The sequence below is a fragment of the Odocoileus virginianus genome, unplaced genomic scaffold (genome assembly GCF_023699985.2).
Source record: "Odocoileus virginianus isolate 20LAN1187 ecotype Illinois unplaced genomic scaffold, Ovbor_1.2 Unplaced_Scaffold_8, whole genome shotgun sequence".
Taxonomy (NCBI): domain Eukaryota; kingdom Metazoa; phylum Chordata; class Mammalia; order Artiodactyla; family Cervidae; genus Odocoileus; species Odocoileus virginianus.
The window spans coordinates 1681029-1702072 of record NW_027224270.1 but is presented as its reverse complement, the minus strand read 5'-3'; the positions used below and the strand labels follow the sequence as shown (position 1 = coordinate 1702072).

Below are 21044 nucleotides of genomic sequence, written 5' to 3'. Positions count from 1 at the left end.
ATTCTATGGAAGAAGCAAGGATGTCCAATAAATAACCTTTACACAGTAAATTTTACTGTTTCATCCAGAAGACCTATTCTTTAGAAAGATAAGGATTAGTACAAAAAGAATATTCTATATGTGACTGGCTCCGTTAAAGTTCATGGCATAAATGGAAGTTCACATAAATATTTGGTCTCTTTTTTCCTCATTAATATAAGAAAAAAGAGACCAAACATTTTTCCAGTGGTCATGTATGGATGTGAGAGTTGGACTGTGAAGAAAGCTGAGCACTGAAGAATTGATGCTTCTGAACTGTGGTGTTGGAGAAGACTCTTGAGAGTCCCTTGGACTGCAAGGAGATCCAACCAGTCCATCCTGAAGGAGATCAGTCCTGGGTGTTCATTGGAAGGACTGATGCTGAAGCTGAAACTCCAATAATTTGGCCACCTCATGCGAAGAGTTGACTCATTGGAAAAGACCCTGATGCTGGGAGGGATTGGGGACAGGAGGAGAAGGGGATGACAGAGAATGAGATGGCTGGATGGCATCACCGACTCGATGGACATGAGTTTGAGTAAACTCCGGGAGTTGGTGATGGACAGGGAGGCCTGGCGTGCTGCAATTCATGGGGTCGCAAAGAGTCGGACACAACTGAGTGACTGAACTGACTGACTGAACTGACATTACTGTTTTAGCAGTATTTGAGCTGGAAACATAAATGATGAGTTACATGAAATGATTGAAAGGGGGAGGGTCAAAGGACATCTTTAAGATAAGGACATGGTAGGAGCCAAGAACAAATAAGGACCTTTTAAGAGAAAGTCATTGGTTTACTTTCTCTAGTTGAGGAAGAAAGTTTGGACTGTGCAATATGAGGCATTAAATTTGAAACGTGTGTTTGGGTTACCAAGGTAAGGTCTTAGGGACTAAAGGATGATTTTATAAAACTGTAGATCTTAAGAAAACAGTCTGAGGAGAAAATAGGTTGTTCTTACTGGATTTTAATTGTTTGGTAATTTTGCTTTGGAACTTGTGGTACACTGTTAGAGTAATTGTCCCCAATTTATTCAAGGGTCCCTATATCCTATCTTTCTTTCTACACTCAAATTCTTGGCTTGACCGGGTGACCTAACTTAAAGAATACTAATATTATATAAGTAGAGATTTGAAAATGCGTATATATTGGTGCTTGCCCTTTCTTGTTCTCTGGGACCCTGTAACTGATCTGTAAATAAATCAGAGTTAACCAGGTGTATGAGAGAACGTGGCAGAGATGAGCCATCCTAGTTTTTAAACGTCCCCATCTCAAAACTGGCTGGTCCCTGACCAGCTGATTTTTCCAGCAGGTCATGTATGGATGTGAGAGCTGGACCATAAAGAAGGCTGAGCAACCAAAGAATTGATGCTTTCAAACTGTGGTGCTGGAGAAGACTCTTAAGAGTCCCTTGGACTGCAAGGAGATCAAACCAATGAATCCTAAAGGAGATCAGTCCTGAGTATTCATTGGAAAGACTGATGCTAAAGCTGAAGCTCCAATCCTTTGGGCCACCTGATGTGAAGAACTGACTCATTGGAAAAGACCCTGATGCTGGGAAAGACTGAAGGTGGGAGGAGAAGGGGATGACAGAGGATGAGATGGTTGGATGGCATCATAGACTCAATGGACATGAGTTTGAGCAAACTCTGGGAGATGGTGAAAAGTTTTGGAGTTTCTTTCTTTTTTTTTTTTTTTTAATGTTGTAGGAGTTCTCTAGTTGAGCACTAAATAAATGAGATTGTAATCTTCTACAATGTTCAGTGAAAATGTTATTTCTTTCATACTTATTTTTTAGTTTTTAATTGTTTTATTTGGCTGCACTGGGTCTCAGTTGGGGCATGCGGGATCTAATTGTGTTAAGTGGCGCTTTCACCGCAGCACAGGACTCTGGCTGTGGCACGCGGGTTCAGTCGCTGCAGCGTCCAGACTCTCTAGTTGTTTTGCTTGGGCTCCAGGACTTGTGAGCTCAGTAGTTGTGGCATGGAGGCTTGGTTGTTCCACGGTACATGGAATCTTATTTCCCCAACCCAGGATGGAACCTGCTTCCCCAGCATTGCCAGACAGATTCTTGATATTGGACCCCCACGGAATTCTCCTTTCATAATTATTTCTTAAAACGTGTTAGTAGTAATAACTAAGATTTGTTGGGCATTTACTGTGTGCCATGTGCTAAACACTTTATATGCATTCATTATTTACTCCTCGTATGATGTGTAAGTTGTTATAGTCTTGATTTTCTTGGGGATGGTTTTGATACGCACATGCAGTACAAAGTCGCAAACCTCCGTCCATAGTTCATCAGGCACTCTGTCTATCAGATCTAGTCACTTGAATCTACTTGTCACTTCCATTGTATATCATAAGGGATTTGATTTAGGTCATACCTGAGTGGTCTAGAATTTGGCAATAAGGAGTTCATGATCTGAGCCACAGTCAGCTCCCAGTCTTGTTTTTGCTGACTGTATAGAGCTTCTCTATCTTCAGCTGCAAAGAATATAATCAATCTGATTTTGGTATTGACCATCTGGTGATGTCCATGTGTAGAGTCTTCTCTTGTGTTGTTGGAAGAGGGTGTTTGCTATGACCAGTGTGTTCTCTTGGCAAAACTCTGTTAGCCTTTGCCCTGCTTCATTCTGTACTCCAAGGCCAAATTTGCCTGTTAACTCCAGGTATTTCTTGACTTCCTACTTTTGCATTCCAGTCCCCTATGATGAAAAGGACATCTTTTTTTGGTGTTAATTCTAGAAGGTCTTGTAGGTCATCATAGAACCGTTCAACTTCAGCTTCTTCAGCATTAGTGGTTGGGGCATAGACTTGGATTACTGTGATATTGAATGGTTTGCCTTGGAAACAAACAGAGATCATTCTGTTGTTTTTGAGATTGCACCCAAGTACTGCATTTCAGACTCTTTTGTTGACTATGAGGGCTACTCCATTTCTTCTAAGGGATTCTTGCCCACAGTAGTAGATATAATGGTCATCTGAGTTAAATTCACCCATTCCAGTCCATTTTAGTTCACTGATTCCTAAAATGTCGACATTCACTCTTGCCATCTCCTGTTTGACCACTTTCAATTTACCTTGATTCATGGACCTAACATTCCAGGTTCCTATGCAATATTGTTCTTTACAGCATCAGACTTTACTTCCATCACCAGTCACATCCACAGCTGGGTGTTGTTTTCACTTTGGCTCAGCCTCTTCATTCTTTCTGGAGCTATTTCTCCACTCTTCTCCAGTAGCATATTGGGCACCTACCAACCTGGGGAGTTCATGATAAAAGAAGTTCATGAGAAAAGGTAGTTCATGAGAAAAGAGGAGATTTGAAAAGAATGAGAAAAGAAGAGAAGTGGGGAAAAAGGGGGTTTATGAGAAAAAAAGATACCTGGGGAGTTCATTAGAAAAAAAAGGGAAGTGAAAGGCAAAGGAGAAAAGGAAAGATATACCCATCTGAATGCAGAGTTCCAAAGAATAGCAAGGAGAGATAAGAAAGCCTTCTTCAGTGATCAATGCAAAGAAATAGAGGAAAACAATAGAATGGGAAAGACTAGAGATCTCTTCAAGAAAATTAGAGATACCAAGGGAACATTTCATGCAAAGATGGGCACAATAAAGGACAGAAATGATACGGACCTAACAGAAGCAGAAGATATTAAGAAGAGGTGATAAGAATACACAGAAGAACTGTACAGAAAAGATCTTCATGACCCAGATGTGATCACTTGCCTAGAGCCAGACATCCTGGAATGTGAAGTCAAGTGGGCCTTAGGAAGCATCACTACAAACAAAGCTAGTGGAGGTGATGGAATTCCAGTTGAGCTATTTCAAATCCTGAAAGATGATGCTGTGAAAGTGCTGCACTCAACATGCCAGAAAACTTGGAAAACTCATCAGTGGCCACAGAACTGGAAAAGGTCAGTTTTCATTCCAATCCCAAAGGCACTGCCAAAGATTGTTCAAACTGCCACACAATTGCACTCATCTCACATGCTAGCAAAGTAATGCTCAAATTTCTCCAAGCCAGGCTTCAGCAGTACATGAACTGAGAACTTCCAGATGCTCCAGCTGGATTTAGAAAAGACAGAGGAGCCAGAGAGAAAATTGCCAACATCTGATGGATCCTCGAAAAAGCAGGAGAGCTCCAGAAAAACCAACTTCTCCTTTATTGACTATGCCAAAGCCTTTGACTGTGTGGATCACAACAAACTGGAAAACTCTTCAAGAGATGGGAATACCAGACCACCTTACCTGCCTCCTGAGAAACCTGTATGCAGGTCAAGAAGCAACAGTTAGAACCAGACATGGAACAACAGACTGGTTCCAAATCAGGAAAGGAGTACGTCAAGGTTGTATATTGTCACCCTGCTTATTTAACTTATATGCAGAGTACATCATGGGAAATACTGAGCTGGATGAGGCACAAGCTGGAATCAAGATTGCTGGGAGAAATATCAATAACCTCAGATACGCAGATGACACCACATTTATGGCAGAAAGTGAAGAAGAACTGAAGAGCCTCCTGATGAAAGTGAAAGAAGAGAGTGAAAAAGCTGGCTTAAAACTCAACATTCAAAAAATAAAGATCATGGCATCTAGTCCCATCACTTTATGGTAAGGAGATGGGGAACCAGTGGAAATAGTGGCTGACTTTATTTTTCTCGGCTCCTGAATCACTGCAGATGGTGATTGCAGCCATGAAATTATAAGACGCTTACTCCTTGGAAGGAAAGTTAAGACCAACCTAGACAGCGTATTAAAAAGCAGAGACATTACTTTGCCAACAAAGGTCTGTCTAGTCAAGGCTATGGTTTTTCCAATGGTCATGTATGGATATGAGAGTTGGACTATAAAGAAAGCTGAGCACTGAAGAATTGATGCTTTTGAACTGTGGTGTTGGAGAAGACTCTTTGAGAGTCCCTTGGACTGCAAGGAGATCCAACCAGTCCATCCTAAAGGAGGTCAGTCCTGGGTGTTCATTGGAAGGACTGATGCTGAAACTGAAACTCCAATACTTTGGCCACCTGATGCAAAGAGCTGACTCATTTGAAAAGACCCTGATGCTGGGAAAGATTGAGGGCAGGAGGAGAAGGGGATGACAGAGGATGAGATGGCTGGATGGCATCACCGACTCGATGGACATGGGTTTGGGTAAACTCTGGGAGTTGGTGATGGACAGGGAGGCCTGGTGTGCTGCAGTCCATGGGGTCACAGAGTTGGACACGACTGAGCGACTGAACTGAACTGAACTGATGATGTTAGCTATAGGTTTTCATAAATGGCCATTATTTTGTTGAGATATTTTCCCTCTATATCAACTTTGTTGAGAGTGTTTATCATGGATGAGTATTGAATTGTGTCAGATGCTTTCCCTGTGTCTACTGAGATGATCACGTGATTTTTATCATTTATCTTGTGACTGTGGGGTATCACATTGATTTGAGTTTCTTAAGTTGAACTATACTTGTTTTCCTGGAATGAAATCTCACTTGTTCACGGTGTATGGTCTTTTTTATGTTTGTTGAATTAAGTTTGCCAATATTTTGTTGCAGATTCTTACATCCATATTCATCAAAGACAGTGACTTGCACTGTTGTTTTTTGTAATGTCTGGTTTTGATATGAGGTAACGGTGGCCTTGTTGAATGAATTTGGGAGTGTTCCTTCCTCTTTAGTTTTTTGAAACAGTTATAGGTATTAACTCTCCTTTTTATATTTGGTAGAATTTTCCTGTGAATACATCTGTTCCTGAAATTTTTTGGAAGATTTTTGATTCCTGATTCAACTTAATTTCTAGTAATCAATCTGTTCAGATTGTCTATTTCCTCCTGATTTAATCTTGATAGATTATAGGTTATATGTTTCTAAAGGTTTATCCCTTTGTTCTTGGTTATGCAATTTGTTGACATTTAACTATTTATAGTATTCTCCTATGATTTTTCTCATATTATTTGTAATTTCTCCTCTTTCATTTCTTTTTTATTTGTATCCTGTCTTTTTTTTAATGAGCCTAGCTACAGGCTTATCAAATTTGTTTATTTTTCAAGAGAAAATCAGCTCTTGGTTTCATTGATCTTTCCTATTGTTTTATTGGTCTATATTTTATTTATTTTCTTATTACCTTTATTATTTTATTTCTTCCACCTCCTTTGGGCTTTGTTTGTTCTTTTTCTAATTTTGTTTAGATGCTCATTTAGGTTATTTGAGGTTTGTGTTGCTTCATGAAGTAGGCCTTATTGCTAAAAATTTCTCTCAGAAGTGCTTTTGCTATGTCCTATAGATGTGGGAAAGTTCTGTCTTGATTTTCATTTGTCTGAAGGTGTAGTCTATCTCTGATTTCTTGTTGAGCTACTGTTTTTTGTGAGCATTTAGAATGCGGCCCACTCTCCATGTGTTTGTGTTTTTCCCATTTTTCTTCTTATAATTGTTTTCTAGTTTCATATTGTTATGATCAAAAGTCATACTTGATATGAGTTTTATCCTCTAAAATTTGTTGAGACTTGTTTTTAGACCTAGTACATGATCTGTCTGGGAGAACTTTCCTTATGCACTTGAATCCAGTATGTATTTGACTCTTTTGGATGAAATGTCCTGAAATATCTATATTAAGATGAACATGTCTAATATGTCGTTTAGGACCAGTGTTTCCTTACTGATTTTCTCTCTGGATCTCTGTCCATTGATGTAAGTGGGATGTCAAGGTTTCTTACTACTACTTTATTGTTAATTTCTCCCTTTATGCCTGTAAACATGTGCTTTATATATTTAGGAGCCACTATATTAGGTGCATGCATGGTTACGAATGTTATATCCTCCTGTATTGATCCCTTTGTCATTATATAATGTCCCTTTTAGTCTTTTATTATAGAGTTTGACTTTAAAGTTTACTTTTCTGATATGATTATTGCTATCCTAGCTTTCTCTTCACATCTGTTTGCATGGACCATATTTTTCTATCCCTACTTTCAGTCTGCATTTGTCTTTAGCTGTAGAGTCTCTTGTAGGCAACATGTAGATAGGTCTTGTTTTTTCAAAATCCAATCAGCTACCTTATGTACTGTGACTGGAGAATTTATTCGACAGACATTTAAAGTGATTACTGATAGCTATGTACTTGTTGCCATTTTGTTATTTGTTTCTGGTTGTCCTCTAATCCTTTTTTAAAATTAGTTTTGTGTCCTTTCAGGAAGATTTTTCATTATACCATTTCATCCTAGCCTTTCTGCTTGTTTATTATGTAGTCATGCAGTCTTTTATTTGTTACTCCAATGTTTCAAAATGAATCCTTCATTATTTCATTCTAATGTAGGGGGATTTATGTTTTCCTGGGCCATAAAATGGTCTTAAAATATTTTAACAACTTTTATTTCTTTGATACATTTTTCCTGTTGAGCATTTAAATTGTGTTTCTCTGGATGTGTTTCTATATGTGTATGCTATGTGCACATGTGTATGTTTACAGATACCAACATATTAATATTGTTTTATACACTCAATATACTTTTGCTTTACTGATACATTTACTTGTTTCTTTCCTTACTTTTTCTTCTTGAAGTGCTGGCCTTCTATACGGGATTATTTTTCTTTTGCTCAAAGTAAATCCTTTCATATTCTTTTCACGAGCATTGGCTGGTGGCTAATTCTGTCAGCTTTTGCTGACAGAAGGGTTTTATTCAATTTGATTCTAAAGGGTAGGTTTGTTGGCCAAGAATTCTATTTTGGTATGGATAGGAGAAAGTGTCTAATCAATTGCTGCTTATTCTTTTCCTATATAATGTTTTTCCTTGCATCATTTTTATGACTTTAGTCATCAAATTTTTCCAACTTATTTTTAGCTAATATATAAATTTTAAAAATATTTATTTGTTTGGCTATGCCGCATGTGGGATCTTCAGTCTTCATTGTGGCACATGAGTTTTTTTTTTTTTTTTTTTTTTTAGTTGCAGGAAATGGCACCCCACTCCAGTGTTCTTGCCTGGAGAACCCCAGGGATGGGGAGCCTGGTGGGCTGCCGTCTATGGGGTCGCACAGGGTCAGACACGACTGAAGTGACTTAGCAGCAGCAGCGGCAGGCAGGCTCTTTAGTTGCAACATGTGGTATCTGGTTCCCTGACCAGGGATTGTACCCAGGCCCCTGCAATGGAAGCGTGGAGTCTTAACCACTGAACCGCTAGGGAAGTCTCAAGGTAATATAATTTTAATGCCAAGTTACATATTAACATGTCTATACTAGGTTCAGTACTAACAATGTCTAAACTAACTCCTTTAAATTCTACAAAGCTAATTATTCCAAAGGTCAAAGTGATTGCTGTTCAGTTCAGTTGCTCAGTCATGGCCGACTCTGTGCGACCCCATGGACTGCAGCACCCCACGTTTCCCCGTCCTTCACCATCTCCCAGGGTTTGCTCAAACTCATGTCCATCAAGTCAGTGATGCCATCCGACCATCTCATCCTCTGCCATCCCCTTTGATCTTCAAGACCCAGCATCAGGGTCTTTCCAGCGAGTCAGCTCTTCGCATCAGGTAGCCAAAGTATTAGAGCTTCAGTTTCAGCATCAGTCCTTCCAGTGAATATTCAGGGTTGCTTTCCTTTAGGATGGACTGATTTTGATCTCCTTGCAGTCCAAGGGACTCTCAAGAGTCTTCTCCAACACCACATTTCAAAAGGTATCAGTTCTTCAGTGCTCAGCCTTTTTTATTGTCCAACTCTCACATCCTTACATGACTACTAGAAAAGCCACAGCTTTGAATAGATGGACCTTTCCAGGCAAAGTAATGTCTCTGCTTTTTAATACACTGTCTAGGTCATTGCTTTTCTTCCAAGGAGCAGGTGTCCTTTAATTCCATGGCTGCAGTCACCGTCTGTAGTGATTTTGGAGCCCAAAGCGATCAGCATCTATGCAGTTTTCAAGTTTTCTCTCTGCCATCCGTGGGCAACACTCTGTTCTTACATTATTCCCGTGTGATCTTCTGACTTCCTTAAATTCAACAGCTGAAGCTCCCTTTCATGCTTAATTTTCCTGGGGAAAATGATACTCATTTATCCTATATTTAAAAAATCTGCCTATTCTTAAGCGAATTAATAATGATACTGTGGAATAACTTAAACAACTAAATCACATATATGAATAAAACAAAGCAAGATGATTTTAAAAGAATGAGCACATTTGGTCTATAGGTGTAATATGTTAGAGCAAATATTTTGAATTTATTAAAACTGTACTATCTTGTCTGAATACTTTCTATGCAATTTATCTTTATAGGTTAATTTTACAGTAGAACATAAGCATGATATAATCAAGGTTTTCTTTCCTTTTCTTTGGGCCTATAATGGCAACACATTTACAGTAATAAAATAAAAAGGTTACTTATTCCTAAATATCCTTAGTTTTAAGAAATCAGCCACTCATTCCCACATCCCACTGAACCACTTGCATTACTGTCCTGGTGCTTCCGTGCACCATGTGGTCAAGTGTCTGCCTGCAGTGTAGGAGACCCCCGTCTGATCCCTGGGAAAGGGGTGGCTACCCACTCCAGTATGCTTGGGGCCTCCCTGGTGAATGAGACAGTAAAGAGTCTGCCTGTAATGAGGGAGGCCCTGGTTCGATCTCTGGATCGTGATGATCCCCCGGAGAATGGAATGGCTCCTCACTCCGGTATCCTTGCCTGGAGAATCCCATGGACAGAGGAGCGTGGCGGGCTACCATCCAGGGGTCCCAAAGAGTGGACAGTCCACAGGTCACAAAGTGCTGGACACGACTGGGTGACTAACACTATCACCTGCACTTCACCTTCACATCTCTTTGGGGAAACGAATGCTATAGCATAAAATAGAAACTTACTTATACAAGTGGTAAAACCTCTGTTAGTCTTCAGATCTTTCCTCACTGTTCTACGTGAACAGAGAACATATTAAAAAAAAAAAAAAAACCAACTATACAGTGAAGCCTTGTGCCTCAGATTCTTTGATCTACAATATTTATTCTACTCTTATTTCAGTTAATGCAAATAAGTGTGATTATAGAAAACCTTTGTTTATTCTTTCCTTCCTAATACCTTGCTCCCAGATACTTGCTTCATGTAAGGTAATCATCACATTACCTACACAGGGTGAATCACAGCATTAATTATAGGCCACATTAGAGTGGGAAGGATTTATTTCAGAAGGATTGATGATACTTGTATATTTATGGAGTTGAGAGATTTTCTCTTTTATACTTTAAAAATATATATGCAATTCATACGATAATCTACTGAATTTAATAATTTAAGGTTTATATTTAATACCCGAGTTTATCTACATCACTAGTAAATCCTTTACTGTGTTGTGTACTTTACATCTTGTATTTTTTTAATCCATAATAACATTCCATCATCTATAATTCTTTTTATATCTGTTCACAAAATTTGATGCTTAATGAAGGTTAGATGAGAAGTGAGATATTTAATAGCATATTTGAAGTGAAAAACATTTCTAAATAGATCCCTAAACATGAGCCCTTTATCTGACAAATTCAATATAAACCCAACTGTTGCCTGAGTTTTTGGGAAAGAAATCAAAAACTGTCATATACTCACAGCGGCATAATAAACAAATGTTAATTGATGTGCTTTGTTTGAAATACTTCCAGGGAGACTTGCAATGAGCAAGGCTCCGCTGTATAGGCAATTCAGCAGCATATGTTGGCACGTCTAGGAAAAGTCATCATGTATAAATGCTCTCTGCCATCTGTTACATGACCTAAAATATCAAAAGGAAATATGTACAGCTAAAATGAATATGCAACTTTATTCAGAGTACCTTTGACTCATTAGGTAAGCACTTGGTGGTTAACATTTCATGGTGAGATCTTTAAAATAAAATTTGTTTTTATTCTTAATGACATTTCCATACTCCTAATGCACGCTACAAAGCAGCAAAACAGAACCAACAGCAGTGTTTGTCTCTGTTCTCTCAGTATCTCTCTCCCTTCCCCCACTGTGGTTCTTCTTCAGGCATAAATGGAAACTCTTGAGTGGGGAAAGGGAGATGCATTTTTGGAAGTGTACAGTTTCTTTACATACTTATCAATAGAATTTCAGTATAACAGACACATTAAGAAAACAAAAATATTTGTAGGGTTTTTACAATGTGCCAACTGCTGTACTAAGTATATTACCTAAGGTAACTCATCCAAACCTCATAATTCCCACCACCATCACCACTCATACAGGTGAGAATCTGATTCCAAACAAGGTTAAAATAAGTGAGTAGTGGTGGATGCACCTATGAGTGAGCTGAACCCAAGGGTTCTGCCATTTCCGTGTCATCCTGCCTCTAAAATTAGATAAAAACAAGAAACTAGTGTTTATTGAAGAACTTTTGTGTGTCAGACACTATGCTAGAAAATATATTCAATTCTTGTGTTTAACTTTTACAGGCGCCTAGGAAGGAGAGTAGTATTATCATTCCATTTTAGGAACGAAGAAACATGCTCAGAGAGGTGAAGTAACTTGCGCAGGGTCACTCAGTCTGTAAAGTGGGAAAGTGGATATTGCCATCTAGTCCTTTTCTTAATCTACTGTAATGGCGGTTTTTAAACTTTAATACATTTAGGAGTATGGCCTGAAATTCTCTATTTATAACATGCCCCTAGGCGATGACAATAATAATTGTGGTCTGAGGACCACAATTTTAGTAACTGCTGTCCTCCTTTGTGAGATTTTATAACTCCTGGAGGAAATAAGCTTTTGAGACCACCAGTGAGTCACTTTCATTTGCATTTTGAACTTTGAAGAAAAATTATATATATTTTCACAAATAAATTAAATGGTCTCAGCTCTGAGTCTACTTAAGGCCAAGTGGAGACCAAAAACAGAGACACAGGGATGGAGACACTATTTGACTCAGACTATGCTGCAGTGCCTAACACCCTGTTTCTTTCTCTTTTATTCTCTCACGTCAAGGGCAGTGTGAATCAGCTTCAGTTCAGTGTGTTGACTGCAGCTCCCTAAGCACTGATGGAAACACAGAACTCCGGACAGGATTTTGTTTTCTTCTGTGTTGCTGCTGCGTCACAGTTCTTTGGGTGATTTCACCTGCTCTGAGTTATCCATCTTCTTGCCAGCCTAAATGAATCATGATTTTTACCATCATTATGTCCCAAATAAAGACAGAAGGATGAAAATCTGACCTTACATGTGGCTACAATCTGTGTGTGAGAGAAATACTCTTCAGGAGTACCATTTTCCCAATTTTAATACTAAATCAGTAAAATTAGCATAGGTAATCAAAAATTGCCATGTTTCTTAATAAAAAGTATCAAGTTTCAACAATGCAATAAGAAGACTCCTGAATTCTAAAGCCTACATGGCATTGTTAAAAAATAGGGACACATGATAAGAATATTAATGTTAGGAATTTGGGATAATACTCACTGGCAGACTAAATAGTAATTTCATGATTTTGGAGTCTACTTAAAAAGTAGTCATTAATATTTTGGGTAAATTTACTTCTAAGATGTGTCCCTGGTGGCTCAGAGGTTAAAGTGTCTACCTGCAATGCAAGAGACCTGGGTTCGATCCCTGGGTCAGAAAGATCCCCTGGAGAAGGAAATGGCAACCCATTCCAGTATTCTTGCCTAGAGAATCCCATGGATGGAGGAGCCTGGTGGGCTACAGTCCACAGGAGTCGCAAAGAGTCGGACACGACTGAGCAACTTAACTTTAACTTCTAAGATGCATAGATTCATACTTATGCATCACTGGCATAAATAAATTCATAATCTCTGAATTTTAAAATGAGAATAATAGGTCTTCCCTGGTGGCCCTGTGGTTAAAACTCTGTGCTTCCAATGCTAGGGTTATGTGTTCCATCCCTGGTCTTGGAACCCACATGCCTTGCACTGTGGTAAAAAAACCAAAAACCAAAAAAAAAAAAAAACAGGATAATAGCTCTAGAAGAAACAAGATTCTTTAGAATAGAGATGACTCTGGAAGTATAATTATAATCCTATTTGATAAATTTGCTAATATAAAAGTGACTATGTAACAAACTTGTCTTTGGCTGAAAAGGGTAGATGAGGCTTCTTGAGGTCAGTGGTGGGAGCACGTCATAAAAGCAGGGCATCAGCGTCCGTCTTGGGGTACCCCTGAAAGCAACTGATGCCTGTTGAGCGTCTCACTGTTGGCTAGACAGATCACCCTTTGTTATCTAAGTGAACCCTCACAAAACTCTAAGGAGTGGTTATTATTATCTGTACCTCACAAATGAAAAACACGGTGGAACCAAACTGAACCCAAAACGTAGACTTGGAGAGGTTAACTAAATTCTGCAAGTTGCATCCTTAATTAGTAAGTGAAATAGCTAGACCTGATTTCAGATCTTTCTAACGGCAAAGTCCATCTTCTTTTCTGGCTTCTTCCTGCAGGAAAGCAAACAAAACCTTTTATAGATAAGGCCGATATGCATTTGACCAGTATTTGAAACTACATTTCCATAAGTTGAATGCCTTGGAAATCACTGAGGGAGGAAAACTAACCTGAGATTTCAAGTAGGGAACCATGGCGGAGGCTGTGGCAGTCTGCATGCTGCTCTGGGAGAGAGCTGGCCTCTGGGTCTATAACCCGCCCAGGAGGGCAGAAGGCAAAGCGCAGCCCAGAGAGACGGAGTGAGAAGGGCGTGGAGATTCTGTGGTACTCAGCTGTGCTCTCCTGGAAACGACGTAGTTACCCGAAATGATGTGATGAGAAGACACAATTTTTGTTGGTTTATTCATTTACTCAGACACTTATTCATTCATATTCTCTTAGCAATGGAAGAGCTCTTAGTAGTATATTTGTACTATATGGTGTTATTGATTTTGAACTACCTTTTCTTATGAAAAAGTTAATCCACAGAAATGGAGCAGAATAAATAGCCCAGGTATTGTGATAACTATTTTATCGATGGGACATGCAGACTTTGAGACCTTAAATAATGTCCTAAAAATCACCACAGCTAATTAGTGTCCTAGGCACATTTAATTTCTTGTTTCAAATTGAATGCTCTTTCCATGATCTTGACCTGGTTAATAAGCAATATACACAACTGGGAATAGTATAAATGGAATTGTATACTGATTTCAATATACAGAGATAATGGAAATCAAAGATATTTAAGAGTAGGTATATATCAAAAAAGGCTGGTGATAATGTTCTTTTTCTGAAATAGTGAAAATATAGCCCTCTTTTTTAAAGGTCATTATTAATTTTCTAGCACTTAGAGGCTACTTTGAGTCTTCATTTCATTATTTTGATGCTTACCTACTTGCATGATTTTCACTACATCCTTTTTACATATGTTTTGCCTGTTATTCTTTCTTATCCTTTCAGCCTTCTGCATTATTTACTTTGCCTTTTTCGTTTTCCTCATTGCTTTAAACCTTTACTTTTTCAGTCTTTATTATAAGATTGTTTTCATTTTTTCCACTGTAATTTTGTCTAGATAATGAAATCATTCAGTCAGCCATGTCTGACTCTTTGCGACCCTTTGGACTGTAACCCACCCAGCTTCTCTGTCCATGGGATTCTTCAGGCAGGAAATACTGGAGTGGGTTGCCATTTCCTCCTCCAGGGGGTCTTCCTGACCCAGGGACTGAACCTGTGTCTCCTGCATTGCAGGCAGATTCTTTCCCGCTGAGCCATCAAGGAAGCTGAGATAATGCAATAGTTAGTCTTTAAATAGTAATTTCACTGTGCTAGCCCTGATCTTGGAATCCTAAAGAGGTTAGTTAGATGTTCATATGAAGAAAACATTTTTCATTCTTCATTTTCTACTGTAGATCTACAGATACTTAAGATGAATCCCGAGTGACTAGTAATGAGCTGCCTGAAGATGGATAATATTAAGTAAAGCTGTAAAAACAAATAAAAGGAGGCAGTACCTAACTTAGTTATGAGAAAGAATTTTTAATATTAACATATTGTGAACACTAAAAAACATAATAAATGACATTGTGAAACTTACATCTTCATTTATTTTTACTGATTCCAGCTGAAGAAAATGTACCTTCAGCTGTTTCAGAAGAAGGTATAATTAAAAATCAGTCATGGATATTATTGGATATAAATAAGAAAATTCAGAAACTTGCTCTTACATGAATAAAAATTGCTTAGATATTGTGGAGTTTTTGTGTGTGTGTGTGTTTTTCTGTATTAGGACATAATTCAATATAAATCTAAATCCTGTAACATTTCCAATACAAGCTAACTATAAAGCCCTTTTTGTTTTTTACTTAACTTAGATTTCATGCTATAGAAATTTTCTGTTGACTTCGGGGAAAGTTTAGATTACACAGAGAGAAATGAAATTCTGACCTAATAAAACATTTATATTATCAATGCTTCAACTGATTGCTTATTTTCTTATTAAGTTAGTATTATAAATGCTTATGAAATTCTTGTATGGGAAGTATATATATTTAATATAGAAATTATATCATTACATTTAAAAATTTCAAGACTAATCTCCTTCATGCTTAATAGTTTTTCGTTGTTAAAAATTCTTGCTATGATTTTTAAAATCTTTTGAGAAAATGCATTTTTCTCCTTTAAAGCTTATTTTTATTTAATAGGAAAAATATTTCTTTCCTAGTCAAAGAAAATAAATATATATTTTACCTTTTATTTAATAATGCATTATTTTTCTCTCATTTAATTCTATGTTTTTACTTTTTTTTTCTTTAAACAGGCAGAGATAAATGACCCAACTGATCCTTTCACAAGTTATAGTACAAAAGTGTCATCAAATATAGGGGATGAAAGTTTCTCCAAATATATAGGCTGGAGAATTGCCAGCGTGCTTTCCAAACTGTTCTTCCCTTCCGTGGATGCCTGTCTTCTTCCTCTGGAAAAACCACTGAAACGGTATCAAAGGAAAGATATGAACAAAACGCAGGATTCCATGAAGAAGAGAGTCTTACGTTTTACTGTAAGGTAAGGTGATGCACTATTCAAAATATTTCTGTTATTATAACATAACATTTTGGAATCCTATGAATTACTCATAATCATGTGCCACTTTATTTAACTCAGTTTTCCTTTTTTGATTCAAATCTTGGCTTCATCACCTTCTAGATATTTTATCTAGATATTTTATCATGAGCAAGTATTCCTTTCTCAGAAAGTGTTTCCTCGTGCTTAAAATAGGTATTATTGTGTAATATAAATCAGTTTTATTAAAGTGAAAGCTTCTCTTCCATAGTGACCTACATTTGCGTAGTTCACCCCTATTTCTCCCTATTATTAATCACTGTGTATCCTTCCAAGGTCTATAAAATATTAATATAAGAAATGATGAGTACATTTTAAATTTTCTCTCCATTTTTGATTGTGGTTTATGGATTTCTTAAGTCTGTTTAAGAAAATTCTTTTCATTTTGAGATTAAAATATTGTCACATTTCTCCTAGTGTTTATCTTTCCTTTTTAAAAATTGCCTTACTAAGCTACAACTGGTGTGCAAAACTGTACATATTTAATGCTTACAAACTGATAAGTATGCAGTTGGGAAACCATTTATAGCACTTATGCTGTAAGTCTATTCATCACCTCAAAATTTTTCTTCTATTCTTTTTGTTATCATTCTTAAAAATAATTGTTTTCAAGGTGCATTTGAATTTTAGTTAGAAATTTTTGTTTTAAGAAAAACTGTTTCTCACATTTCAAGTGACGTTGCTTGTTGTCACCATGTCCTAATCATGGTTTCAACTGCAGAGAAGCTTGTGGAAACAGTGCAGGAGGCTATGCCTTATTCTGGCAAATCGGTATCTGAGTAAAAATGGACTGGGTGATGTTGGTACTTTGTGTGATACTGGAGTTCCTAGTGTTATCATTTTTTAAAAATTGATGTCTTGATATTAATTCCAGTTAAGCTACACTTACAAACGGCGTTTGAGAGTGCTCTGACATTTAAACATGGATTATGGTTTGTACTCCGTGATTAGGCTCTCACATTTTTATTAACAGCTGTAGTTTCCTTCCACTGGTCTATATTTTCTATATTTTCAGACATGTTTTAATGATGCGAAGGTAAGTCAAAGTGGTGGTGATGTAGCAGAGATGATATTAAAATAGCATATCTTTTCAATACTTTAATAGAAATTGAACTCATGGAGTTTCTTCCTCTGAATTTTAGGAGTGGGGTATGGAATTTTCTAGTACTTTTAAGGATTTATTTTGGATGCTTTAATCATGTGGCTTTTTTTTTTTTTTTTTTGGTATGTGATGTGAAGTGTTGATCTGTGTGATTATTCAATGTTTCAACAGTGTTTATTGAGTAATCTATCTGCTGTCAACATTTTTCCTGATGTTAAATGTCTATCAAATACGAAATGCCCATTTATTTTCTTTTTCTATGTTCTAAAGTAGTTTTAAAATTACTTTAAAGGACAGTAAAGAACAGTGAGGGGAAAGGTAAAGAGAGAGTGAGAAGGAGGATGGAGATGCGCCTGCTGGGGCACCTGAAGGGGCTAGAGAGACAAGGACACGGGTCGGGAATGCTTTCAAGGGCAGAGCAGAGGAATGAAAAGCAGGAAGGAAGGTGAAGGAGGCGGAAAGGGGCGGGAGAAGATGCGCGCAGCGGCGAGCTGCGCGGAGGGTGGAGAGCGCAGCGGGGAGAGACGCCGAGGCCTGGGACCGGAGGAGGCCCCGCCGGGTCGGAGACAGAGGCCGGGCCGGGCCGGGACCACAGAGCCCGCGGCGCCGCAGCCCTGGGGCGCTGTTCTCAGGCCCACGCTTCGTTACCTAAGGGAGACGCATTCGCCACCGATCTGTGAGAAAACGATCTCCTTTACGCATTTTTACTTTTCCACAGCTCATTACAGCCCCTAACAGCCAGAGTCTCCGACCCGAAGGAGAGCCGAGCCGCCCAGAGGCCCTCGGCCTGCGCAGGGCGCCGCTCCATCGCGCCTTCTTGCACAGAGCACGGCACGGCGCCCCCTGGAGTTGTGCACGTGGCCGGCGCCGGTTAGGGCTGAGCTCACCGCGGGGCGCCGCGGACGCGAGCGGAGCAGGACCGCCGCCCAGGGCTTCCAGACGAGGCGCGGGCGGGCCTGGCTGGAGAGTCTCTACTGTCTGTTAGGGGTCCATGGTTTTGCTTCTGGACATTAAATTTGGGGGGGTTGCTTTTTCATGGTACACGCTGTTGGATGCACGCTCGTTCTCCCCTCAGCATTTTGTTAAAAATGAGAAAATCATTGTTTCTTTACTATGAAACAGCAGCCCTAAACCGAGACATAGAATGCTTTCACTTCAAAACATAGTTGTTGTTTTTTCCTTTTCTCTCTTTGTCGGTGAAACTATCTTCAATCTACCTTAAGGCTGAGAATTCAGAACTCTGAAGATCAAATTTTCAAAAACCAGTCTCTACATTTATACTTTTTGGCTTCTGAGGTTTATTGGAGGTGTGTTTTCTAAGCTTATGCCTTGAATCCCTAAAAATTCACAAAGGTAATTATTTGCACTCATGTAAAGACTAGGAGAATATTAACTTAGAACTTTATCTCTGATTAGGCTGTTTGCTCACCAATTTTATATCAGAAGACTTCATTCATAAGACCGGCACCTGGAAGACAGCCCAGATGAAACTCACAAGAATGGGCCGAGAACATCCATAGGTGTACAGGCAGGACCTTTGACATAGCTGACTTCCTGAACAGAGCAGTCCTTTCAAAGGCTACTGCATTTCCTATGCAGCCTCCTTTATAAAAGGAGCCAGTTCCAAGGTAGGGGAACTCAGAGTAGCTAACATTTACTGAATGGAGACAAGGTGGGAAAAGAAGGCTACTGCAATGTCGCACTGGCGAGGCTTTACTGGAGAGACCAGAGAAGACTCTTGAGAGTCCCTTGGACTGCACGGAGATCCAACCAGTCCATCCTAAAGGAGATCAGCCCTGGGTGTTCATTGGAAGGACTGATGTTGAAGCTGAAACTCCAATACTTTGGCCACCTGATGTGAAGAACTGACTCATTTGAAAAGACCCTGATGCTGGGGAAGATTGAGGGCAGGAGGAGAAGGGGACGACAGAGGATGAGATGGTTGGATGGCATCACTGACTCAATGGACATGGGTTTGGGTAAACTCTGGGAGTTGGTGATGGACAGGGAGGCCTGGCATGCTGCAGTTCATGGGGTCGCGAAGAGTCAGACATGACTGGGCAACTGGACTGGCCTGAACTGGAGAGACCAGCGGTGAAGGGGCACCTGGTCCCCACCTCTCACTGTCCCTGGGAGGGATGCCAGGCCTGGGGAAGCAACTGTACGTCCCACTGGATTTGCATTTTGAGGGGAGAGACACTGCCTGAATGCTACTCTACCTTTTAATATGAGTGAAAATTGCCTTCTCAAGGAAGAGATTAATATTTGGGTTCGGTTAGCAAGTCATCTGAGGTGGGCGTGCATGCTAAGTCACTTCAGTTGTGTTTGAATCTGTGTGACCCTGCGGACTGTAGCCCCCCCCGGCTCCTCTGTCCATGGGATTCTCCAGGCAAGAACACTGGAGTGGATTACCATGCCCTCCTCCAGGGGATCTTCCCGACTCAGGGATTGAACCTGGGTCTCTTATGTCACCTGATTGGCAGGCAGAGTCTTTACCACCAGCATCACCTGGGAAGCCCCTGAGGTGGGCATTAGCTGGAAATGTCAGATGCTTTGGACTTGGGCCCTTGGGAAATGCTCTTAATGGTTGTGATAGGAGGCCATTTGGCTCCTCAGGAGTTGGATGTACAAGGTGGGAGACTCTTAGAATCCTAGTTCTAGTAGACAAGCTGCCGGACTATTCAAGATGAATCTCCAGTGTGAAAGTTAGGTAGTTCTGTTTGCCTCCCTACCTGAGTGCATTTTATAAACAAGGCAGCATGCTAAGCACTGCCCTTAGATGTAGACATGATTATTTTATCCACTTTATATCTCGTTAAAATCTCCATTTTGGGACATGAATACTGAGAGATTAAGGAATTTGCCCACACACGTGTAACTGTTAAGTGCTCAAGTCTGAACTTAAACGAATGCATTCGGACTTCTGAGTTGACTGTGCGGATTTCTTCCTCTCGTGTGGACGTCACATGATGGCGAACGCTTGAGCTGGTGTTAAAACAGCAACAGAAACAAACAAAAAACTATCTTGTCATAAGAAAAGACTTGTAAGTCATAAGAAAAGACTTGTAAGTCATAAGAAGAGACTTGTTATAAATATGTTTCGCAATTTCTGCACTTGGTTTTCAGCACTCGGCTTTGACTGGGGAGCGTTTTAACATGATCACCTCCTTAGCTGTGTGGGGTCACTGCTGCCCGGGGCCGGCCTCAGCGGCGGCGGGCGGGGCGCGCGGTTGCGGGGGCTTCTCCCGCTGCACAGCCGGGCTGGCGGCCGCGGGCTTCTGCAGCTGCGGCTGCGGCTCCAGAGTGCCGGCTCGGCAGCTGCGCTGAGCTTCGCTGCCCTGCAGCTTGTGGAGCTGTGCAAGGTGAGGGATCACACCCGTGGGCCCTGCACGGCAGGGCAGATTCTTCGCCACTGGGCCGCCGGGGGGCCCCTGCGGAACATTCGCTTTTTCCTGTGCCCTGCATCTGTCTGCGGAGAAGGCGACGGCACCCCGCTCCAGTGCTCTTGCCCGGAGAATCCCAGGGACGGGGGAGTCTGGGGGGCTGCAGCCCATGGGGTCCCTGAGTCAGACACGACTGAGCGACCTCACTTTCCTTCATGTTTCACTTTCCCACTTTGGAGAAGGAAATGGCAGCCCACTCCAGTGTTCTTGCCCGGAGAATCCCAGGGACGGGGGAGCCTGGTGGGCTGCCGTCTACGGGGTCGCGCAGAGTCGGACACGACTGAAGTGACTTAGCAGCAGCAGCAGCATCTCTCTAGGTTAATATTAGGAAATCTGTGTCAAAGAAGAGGTGTTTCTATTAAGTAGTACGATTTTTGACTAAAGCCGATGGAGGATAAATATATATAAATATATAATAAAATATAGTTAAGTGTATTATCAATATATTTATATATTAATTTATTTTATTAAAT

The 21044-nt window shown here is 39.9% G+C and overlaps 1 protein-coding gene across 3 annotated transcripts in view; it reads left to right on the top strand.

Moving 5' to 3' along the window:
* TMEM232 (transmembrane protein 232) overlaps positions 1-21044 on the top strand; it is a 244479-nt gene that overhangs the window by 126919 nt on the left and 96516 nt on the right. For all 3 annotated transcript variants that reach the window (XM_070462676.1, XM_070462674.1, XM_070462673.1), the window contains one exon: positions 15725-15969. In XM_070462676.1, coding sequence (XP_070318777.1) covers positions 15725-15969 — 245 coding nt within the window. The remainder of the gene's footprint in view (positions 1-15724; positions 15970-21044) is intronic.